This window comes from Hippocampus guttulatus, chromosome 16, assembly GCF_054856545.1.
Source record: "Hippocampus guttulatus isolate MCC_2025c chromosome 16, RoL_Hgut_1.0, whole genome shotgun sequence".
Classification (NCBI taxonomy): domain Eukaryota; kingdom Metazoa; phylum Chordata; class Actinopteri; order Syngnathiformes; family Syngnathidae; genus Hippocampus; species Hippocampus guttulatus.
The window spans coordinates 3,389,017-3,398,765 of record NC_141276.1 but is presented as its reverse complement, the minus strand read 5'-3'; the positions used below and the strand labels follow the sequence as shown (position 1 = coordinate 3,398,765).

Below are 9,749 nucleotides of genomic sequence, written 5' to 3'. Positions count from 1 at the left end.
CACCTCAAACCTGCAGCGTGGGAGTTCCACCAAGTACAACAGCTGAGAGCACAAAACCAAAAGCAAAAGTGCCACCAAAATATTAGCGTTTCATTTTCCCACCAGCTTTAACATAAGAAACAACATGAAACAGTTGCGCAAGTTTCCACAATATTCCTCAGTACTCCCGGTAAACGATAAGATATAAATGGACTAGACTTCAAACATGAGCGGTCCCAGTGGACCGCGCTACGCATTTTAGGACGAGCACACTTGCAGAAAAAAAACACCCCAAAAATGCGCTTGCAATACTGTCATACAAATATACAGTGTACACATTCACACACACACACACCGCCGCCGCCACAACAGACAATCACAGAGCGGAACACACAAAGACAGAGCAGGACACATCGCACACAAGCAAAGCAGAGGCCGCAAAAAACAAAACAAAACAACAACCCAGAACCACCCTTTAACCAGCAGTGAGGCTTGAGGCTGCGTGAGTCTGCATGCGCATAATAATGCCACATGGGTGTGAGTCACAGTGACATCATCAAAGCGCTAGTTCTGATCCGACTAAATGTATTGTCGTGAGAACAAGCGCACGCAAAAAATACAAGGTTGTTTACGGTCACTCTGTCTGACTAATATCTTCTCACCTTTCCCCCCCCCCCCCCCCCCCCCCCCGGGAGGATTACGCTCAACTCCAAGTGACCTCAGCCGACAGAGACTAGTTGCACCAAACGCGAGCGCGCCGCGAAGCCATTCGGGCCAAAACGAAGCCGAAACACGGCCGTGATTCTGAACAACGTCACGGCCATCTTTCATGGATCGCTGCCATTGTAAGAAGAGACATCTTGTCAATTTTTACCGCCACGATCGTTATGTCTCGACTTCCAGGAGATGGGTCGCGTTCAAAGGAGAGGAAAGAGACAGGAAGTGTTTAAAAAAAAAAAAAAAAAAAAAAAGACAGAAGAGAGCCGAGATTCGAGAGGAAGCATTGGACCCTTTGATGAGACTTCCTTCACAGCGGGCCAAACTTACAGCTTTGGGTTTGAATGGCGGCTGCACCTCCTTGTTCTCCAATTTCTCCCAGTCCATGTAGCGGAAGAAGCTGTGGTCCCTGATGTCTCGCTCCCCCTCTGGAGCGCAGCCTAGCCGCTTGGCTGGATGCTTGGTCATCAACTGGCCAGACGGAGAGCGGAAAAGAATGAGGATTAGGAGCGTTCTGCTCTCACATGGCACAGGCAGGATTTGTCTCGTGTATTGTTCGTTCGACTTGGCTTGAGCTGCGCGGGGCTGTTGACATTCAAGTGTTATTGGCCTCATAACTCGTGCGTCCTCTCTTTCAAGGTCTTCTCGCCACATACTGTCATAATATCGAACCACAACAGATATTTTTTTTCCCCCCATATTTGAAAGTATGCAAATGGAATTACGGCACATTAAATACCCACTCTGGTTGAAATGATTACATTTTGAGCGGGGCGCTTCTATCTCAAGCAAATGCAGAGTGTTTTTTGTTGCCATGACAACCAGGTGCAGCCGCTTCAAACTCCACTTTGGAATGATCAGTTTCGTTGAATTGAATTCCGTTTCTGTCCATTATTATTTCCCACCCGCAGCACTTTCCACTATTCCACTCTCGATGAACTTAAGTGAGCAAGCACCCCGAAGCCTGCAAGACAACAACTGTTGTTTTTCGCTCGTCGCTCGCCACGTCGGTCGTCCCGCAGGCAAAATTAAAGAGCACTTATGATGACTGTCCAGGCGAAACCGTAATAAAGGCAACAAGGCCGGTGACGTCATGTGCGTACGCGTGCGTTTGTGTAGGTGGGGCGTGCCTCCCTGAGGAGCAGCAGTCATAGCTCATTACGTTCGAGACTGAAATAGCAATTTGCACGGGTCAGTCACCGAAGCACACACAAACGCAGACGTGCGCACGCAAGCACAGGTGGGCCGCTCGCACTTTGACACATTTTCCTAAATAAACACAAAAATATCAAAAGGAGTTGTTTACTCGGAGTATTACACACTCCGCTGCTTCCGTGCTCCTTTTTTTCCCCCCAGACTGGAGAAAAGCGGACAGATAAAACTGTTCGCGGGCAACCCACTGCACCTGGGCCAGTGGAAAAAAGGTTTGCGGAGATGTGTGTGTGTGTTTAAGCGGGCTAAAACAACTTAGGGGTGCGACATGGTCTGAAAAATCATCTGGGGGGCCGGGGGCTCCGCCGAGAGAGAGACACACACACACACACACACACACACACACAGGGTATTGTGTGTGTGTGTACATTGTTACTGCCGTTATAAGTTTTGCCCACTATAATTCACTCTTCTATGTTGATGGGAAGATAAGCTAACAAAACAACAGAATTTGCTAGCATGCTAACAAGAATAATCCCATTTTTCTTTTCTCGGCAAAACTTTTTTCATTCAATCATTTAGATGAATACGGCATCATATTTTAAGCTACACGCTCGCTTATTTCCGACATTAGTGCTGCTCCAATTCATAAAATGTGAATCTCATCTCATGTGCCGACGCGAGAGTACGCGCGCGCGGCTACATTGTGTAGGAACAAACGTGTTCAATTAGCCTTTGCTGTAAAGTCATGTGAAGTTGAATATTGTGTACCTAACGTCATGTCTCCATAAAACATAACAGCGGTGTGTATGTGCTGCTGTTTGAGTGTGTGTGTGTATGTGTGTAGCACATTGCCGACTATGAAATATAGATGTTGGCTTGGATAGAATCAGGGGAGTGGAAACATCCCTGATCACTCCTTTTACACACGTTGCACATACACATGCACGCTTTGGACGATTTGACCGCGTGTTGTATTGAAAGCATTATTTCTTCCACCTCTATAAAGGCGGGAAAACTCAAAGTACGATAACTTACAATGACACAATCTTTGAAAAGATGTGCTACGCGGAGCAGAAAACCCTTGGACCTCCTCGCGCTGAATTTCGATCAGCAAAATAATAACATGGCGGGTTCCCGGCAGCGAGTTGAGCGATCGCATTTGCACGTTGTCTTCGCTGCTGTGAAACGCCGTGCCGACGATGATTTTTCTTGCAAATGGAAATATCATGTCAGGCTTCAAGTCGTCGTCGTACGAGCGCGCACAAGAATTACGTTAACCCAGGCGCTGCTGTCAGGGCGCGGTGGGATCTGCGGGGGTGGACGGAGGCGAGCGTTCACGCCCCAATGGTGATCCACAACAACCCTAGTAATCATCACTAATACATAACGTGGTCTTATGTATGCGTGCGTGTCTGTGCGTGTAAATGTCTTTGCATATGTGGGAGTGCTTGTAGGCCAAAGAGTGAACGTTTTTGTCATCAATTTGTTGGCGAACGATCGGCGAACGTCTTGAATGCCTGCATGGCTGTGAGAACGTGTGTATCTGGTCCATGCCGGCCCTGTGTGTGCGTGTACGTGCGTGAGTCTACACTAACAAGACACTTTATTAGGTACACACACACACACACACAATCTCATCACAGCCGCTGCAGTAAAAACGATGCCCTTACAAAGTTAAACATGCTGAATTTTGACCATTTTCAGAGTGATATTATTTGACCGATATTTTGGTAACTTTTGAAGCTGCACGGAACATCTTGGCAGTGGTGAGAGGTCAAGGACAGCAAGGCTTCTCTGCTCTCCTTGGTCTTAACTCATTCACTCCCAAAGACGTTTTTAAACGTCTTTTCAGACTTGGTCTAGAATTGGCTGGTACTGAATGAGTTCAAAAAGAAACAAACCTATATGCTTGTCGAACAATGCCAAAGAGAACCACATCCATTTCTCTCGGCGCTTTATCATTTATCAGTCGCAGCTCCACTGAAGCGTATTCAAATTGCGCAGGTGTGTCTAATATTATGGCCAGTTTGCCTTTCATGAACTCATAGAGCGTCTGCGTTCAGCTAAAGATGCTGAATATCGACGAAACCTGGGATGATCTGGTCCACGGCCAAAGCTCGTGTGATTGTGCGTGTCCGTGCGGTGGCAATTTAGTGCGGGCAGTGAGGCACAAAGGTCGAAGACGAGAGTGAGGCGCGTGTGTGTATCGATGGGGCCAACTCGCTGATACTCTTTTGAAAAGCGGTCCGGCCCTGTTAGGCAGCTTCATTTGAACTGTCCAGTCTATTTTGAAGAGCTCCCACAGCTCAAGCCATTTCATTAGTGCAGTGCAGTGCAATGTGTGTGTGTGCGGATGTGCAATGGAGGAAAGGGGGGGCGGGGGGGGGGGAAACAAAAAAAACAAGGAGCAGTGCAGGCAGAGAGAAGGACGGGGAAGCACAGCGCTTATGACAGAGAGATGGAAGCAGGACAGATAGTGAAAGCGAACAATGTTGTTTCACTGCACAAAAATGTTCCCACACAATGGTTTTAATTATGCAGATAATTTTGATGTCTCGCTCGCTCTCGCTGTTTCTATCCACTCACCTCTTCCCTCCAGTTCCTGCTTGCTGTTCTCAAACTAATTTCATCTCCGCCCAAATCTCTTTTTGTACATTTTTTGTGTGAAGGTGGGCCTTCGGTTAGTGGGTGCTCTGGAGAATGTAGTGCGGTTTATGCGTCCACTCACCCCTTTACAGATAGCCACAGCCTCCTTGGACATCGACTTGGGATAGGAGACATGGTGCTCCATGATGGACTGAAATAACTCATCCTCGTCCTCACCGTCGAAAGGAGGCTGGGGTAGGAATCAAATGCAGAATAAGTTCACACATTGTCATCCGGTCAAGTCCGAATGTGGAAAATAAACAAACAAAAACATTTTGTGTCCTTAGTGCGTATTTGAACTGTTTCAATGTCAGAACACAGCAGATCTCCAACAACATAAAACAATTCTCTAAATGCCATCCAAATGGGATGTGCAGAACTGGAAAAAATAAAAAATAATCACATCTCATCACAATTATTAACGCTCGAGTAAGGGAAAACTCATTAAGGAATTTAATAACTCAACTTCTCACTACACACGGTCAAATATTGAAGGGAACAAAAAGATTCCGTGTTATTTATGATCTTTTTGGACACAAATGCCCTTTTTCCTGCAATCACATTAAAATGAAATCAAATTACATAAACAAATGCGCGCACACACACCTGTCCCGCCAGCATTTCATAAAGCAGAACTCCAAAGGCCCACCAGTCTACGGATTTCCCATAGGGCTGGTAAGCTATGATCTAAAACAGAAAGATTGATCGTCATGCTACCGTAGGAACAAAGCGACGGCGAAATTGACACGCAATACGTTTCCAATCATTCAGCTAATATAAGACGCAGATTATCGGTATCCAACACAAAGAAGCACAGTCTACCTCTGGTGCGATGTAGTCAGGTGTTCCGCAGAAGGTCTTGGTGGTGACTCCATCGTTCATATTTTCTTTGCACATGCCAAAGTCGGCTATTTTGATGTGGCCCTCGCTGTCCAGCATCACGTTGTCCAGCTTGAGGTCTCTGGGTTCAAATTCAGAATGAAATAGGAACTCGTTGATCAGGTGCTTGGGAAACTGTCTTCTCTCCAAGTGGGAATTGCAGTTCCCAAAAGGGACGTTTCATTCCTTTACAGACGTATCGAGGAGCGGTCCCCGACCTTTTTTTTTGTGTCACGGACCGGTTGAGGCAAGTGCATGCTGTTCGCGGAGTGGCAACCATTTTTTTTTTTTTGTTCCCATTGCTTTTAAATTGCCAGTTTTAAAAACACCGCTACGGACAACAAAGATGATTATCAAGTTATTCAACATTTTATTAACATTCTTTCATTTCAAACAGCATTATTCTACTGCACGACAGATGTAGAATCAAATAACGCAGTGAACTCCAAAGAAATGGACCAATTACAAATATATGTATAAATTACAAAAATATGCCTTATAATGTAAACGTAACCATTTTTAAAGTAACAATTACCAAAAAAAGCTAAATTTTGACTGGGGAAATTTACATTTTATTCAATTAAATAATTTGGAAATAAATTCTGCGGAAATGATGTACAATAGCATTTTAAAATGAGAATGAAATATTATTGTGTCATTACAATAAACTATATCTAAATATTCTTCATGGACACTTTCTTTTTTACCTCATCTACCAAAGACTTGGCCCATTTGTCTGTTTTAAAAATCAAATGTTTGTCCTTGTCCAACGTGTCTTCAGTTTGGCACGACTTCATGTTGCCCGAGTCGAGACAGGTCAGTGTAAGTATGAACGATTTCTTGTCTTGTGCTACGGACGTTACCTGTAAATGATGCCCTTTTGATGCAGGAAGAACAATCCGATGGCGATCTCTGCGGCGTAGAATCTACAAATGAGCACAACAGAAAACCGCCTTAATTAGAAAGAGGCTGAAGGAAAAGCAGAGGGGCGTGCATGTGCTGGTCTGTAGAAAGGTCGGCGCTGTCTCTTCGAGGCCAGCTGATAAGATCAACAGTCTGGACACACTGACCATGCAGTCGACAAACATACGAGAGGGGATTTTTCTCAGGCCGTGCACAATCGACATCTTGTCGGTAATGCGCTTGTAGAAGGCATTTTGAGTGCGTGCAAAGTGGTGACGCATATGCACAGCCCATTTCGTGCTTAATCTGTGAACAGAATGATACCCGGAGGGCCATTGCTGTCGCACAAAGCTTACGTGACCTTCTCCCTTTTGAATGAAAACATGCCGGATGCATCCAAATACCGTCTGTGGATGAGAAAGAACCCATGAAAGGCCGTCGCCAACACACGAATCATATTCTTCAGCGGTCGTACAAAAGCCCTGATTTAGTCAGATCCCAAATAATGGGCGTGAAATTGTATCGGTGAATAACCTGTTTTGGTACAACGATGGGGTGCAGAGCTTTCAGCCGCTCTGCCCCCAAACTCTTGAACTCACTCCCACCCGACATCCGTAATATTGACCCTCTTCCAATATTTAAAACTCATCTCAAAACGCACCTATTTAAAATGGCATATTTAGTTTCACTCATGGCTTTTTATTATTTATAATTTTATCAATGGTTTTATTGCTCTTTTTTTGACTGTAAAGTGTCCTTGGGTATTTTGGAAGGCGCTTATAAATAAAATGTATAATTATTACTGTATTATTATTATTACAACTGTTGTACTAGTTATTTAGTGGTTGACATTACAACTACTTTGTAATATGATCCAACATTTAATGGGGAACAGTTTGCGCCATTTGCACCGGCCTTACAGACATGCTGTTGAAAGACGCAACATCAGCCAACAAAAATTCCTCTCGGGTTTGATAAATCACGCTGCACGGCCAAAATCCAGATTGCGCAACACCGAAAATGAACCACAATTCAGCATTTGGCCGACGCAACTGTGGGTGAGCCGGGTCGGAAGGTCAACTTCCACACCTGTTCCCTTGAACAGTCAAGTTTTCGCACACACACAAACCTTCTGGAAATCAGTCCCAAAGAGACCGATTTCCAATGAAGCTCATGAAGGGCAAACGCCGACAAGGCTCCTCGGTTCTCTAGCGGCCGGCTCATTAAATATGCCGGCGTGTTGGGCCCGATTTGAAATCACAGATCTCTCCAACCACATGAATTATTTCCTGCCTTGATGGAAGTGTTCGAGTTCATCCGGCAGCTGCTGGATACACTCATTTCACAGTGGCGAGGCTCATTTGGGGGGAGAACAAAATATTTCACCCCCCAGGGTTTAATAGGAGCCTATCCCAGCCGTCTTCGGGCAGTTGGCGGGGGACACCCTGAACCGGTTGGCAGCCAATCACACCCACACCTCGGGACAATTTTGAGTGTTCAATCAGGCTGCCATGCATGTTTTTGGAATGTGGGAGGAAATCAGAGTACCCGGAGAAAACCCACGCAGGCCTGGGGAGAACATGCAAACTCCACACAGGGAGGCCGAAGCTGGAATTGAACCCGGTACCTCTGCACTGTGAGGTCGACGCGCTAACCACTGGACCACCGAGCCGCCGTGAACGTTTGCTTGAGTCAAAAATATTTTTCTTTTCGCCTGCCTCTACTCACACAGCATGAGGCTCTTTGAACTTGCCGACCTGCTGAATCTGATACATGAGATCTCCGCCGTTGATGAACTCCATGACAAAGTACAAGCGGTCCTGCAGTGAGGAGAAAAAAAAAAAAGGGTCAAAAAAGGTTCGGGCAAATGGGGAAAAAGTATCACGAGCAAAGACAATAGCAAGTGATGGGGTCAAATAGTAGTCATGAGAAAAGAAGGACGACGCCGGGAGCAAAAATGGACCGATGAGGACTTGGTCTTCTACTGAGGCATTACAGTCGTATCAATTTAAGACACAATCGTCTTCCATTAGCAACAGAAATTGCCAATAAAGATTCCCGTATGTGGGGCAGGTGCGAGGGGCTTTAGTGTGTGCGTCACTATTATTCTATAAATCTCACAAGCGGTCATTTTTTTGCGCACGGTGAGCTTATTGGGTGCGTGTTTTTCTCCCGCTGTCAATGATCAAAATATACGACGAAACATTACAGCTGACAATAAATACGAGCGTGTTTGAAGTGAAATAAATACCGTAATGTAGGGAAGCAGTCTGCTGAGCGGAGAATTAATGCTGCAGAGGATTAACGCACTCCTTCGGCTGCGTGCGCGTGCGCTCGCGCGCGGATGCGCGTCGACTCGATTTGCATTGAACAACAAACCGCAAGCGCACTCCCACGCACGTTATTCTCACTCCTCCAAGACACATATGAAAGTCTGCACACGTGTCCTTAAGCATATGGACGTAAATGACATTTGAGTTGAGCACAGCGTTCTCCCGAGCTATATTTACTCCTGTGTTGACTCATCGTTAGCGCAATATTATGGATTACACGTCACAAGACGAGCACGACTCCGCCGTGGATCCGGTTTGTGTATTGTACAGCCGTGAGATGCAATTAAAGAGGCGAGAGTACACCGGATGCCTCGCAGAAACAAATAAAACTTTTCCCCGCTTTCTGGTCTTTGTGTCTTTTTATTTGTTGTGAAAAAGCCTTCAAGCCTTCTGCTCGTTTTGCTTAAGTAAACCCCGGCTCAACGTATAAACACAGCATACGGAATTATCCGAAATTAAATAGAATTTGAAATTCCTCATTCCGATTCGTAACAATAATAAACACAGAGAGCGGAAAGGCGATCGGATACATTTGTCCAGCACGGTATATAAAAGGCGGGGAACTATTACGTATATCGGAATGCAATGTCATTCTTTGTTATTTTTGATGACAATTTAAACACAATGCACTTATTTTTGAATTCATACACCGTTTCAAATTCAAGCGTGAGTTCATAACTCGGTTTCCATCTGTACATTGTCAATGTCGACTCACTCCACGATGAATCCTCCTCACATCTCCAAAGAATCCAACATTTGAAGAAAAGAAAAGAAATCCCCTACCATGGTTTGGAAAGTGGAGTGCAACTGCGTTAAGAAGGGCGGCTTTCCCGACAGCGCCAACACTCTCTTCTCCACCATGGTGCACTCCACGTCGTCATCCTGGATCACCACATCCTTCTTCAGGATCTTGATTGCGTACAGATCTTCGGTCCCTTTGTGCTCTGCAAGCATCACCTGAAAAGAGAAACGGCGGATGATACGTAGAATACCGTACACGGCGCATTTCGACGTATGCGCGGACGGATTTTTCTTCCTTGTATTTTTTTTTTTGTCCACTTGATGACCTTTGTCCTTGTAGCCCATCCTCAGATCGGCGAGTGCGCTGGGCCAAACGCGGTCGTACAATCAGCTCGA

General features: G+C 45.5%; 1 protein-coding gene across 3 annotated transcripts in view; it reads right to left on the bottom strand.

Moving 5' to 3' along the window:
- The window catches only part of LOC147192513 (protein kinase C beta type-like), a 50,679-nt gene that overhangs the window by 10,797 nt on the left and 30,133 nt on the right, over positions 1–9,749 (bottom strand). For all 3 annotated transcript variants that reach the window (XR_015103152.1, XM_086132203.1, XM_086132202.1), the window contains exons 10-16: positions 9,396–9,569; positions 8,008–8,099; positions 6,240–6,302; positions 5,320–5,458; positions 5,104–5,184; positions 4,580–4,687; positions 1,027–1,167 (exon numbers count right to left, since the gene is read on the bottom strand). Coding sequence is in view for 2 of the 3 variants with exons in the window: in XM_086132203.1 (XP_085988329.1) it covers positions 1,027–1,167; positions 4,580–4,687; positions 5,104–5,184; positions 5,320–5,458; positions 6,240–6,302; positions 8,008–8,099; positions 9,396–9,569 (798 nt within the window). In the remaining variant the exon portion in view is untranslated. The remainder of the gene's footprint in view (positions 1–1,026; positions 1,168–4,579; positions 4,688–5,103; positions 5,185–5,319; positions 5,459–6,239; positions 6,303–8,007; positions 8,100–9,395; positions 9,570–9,749) is intronic.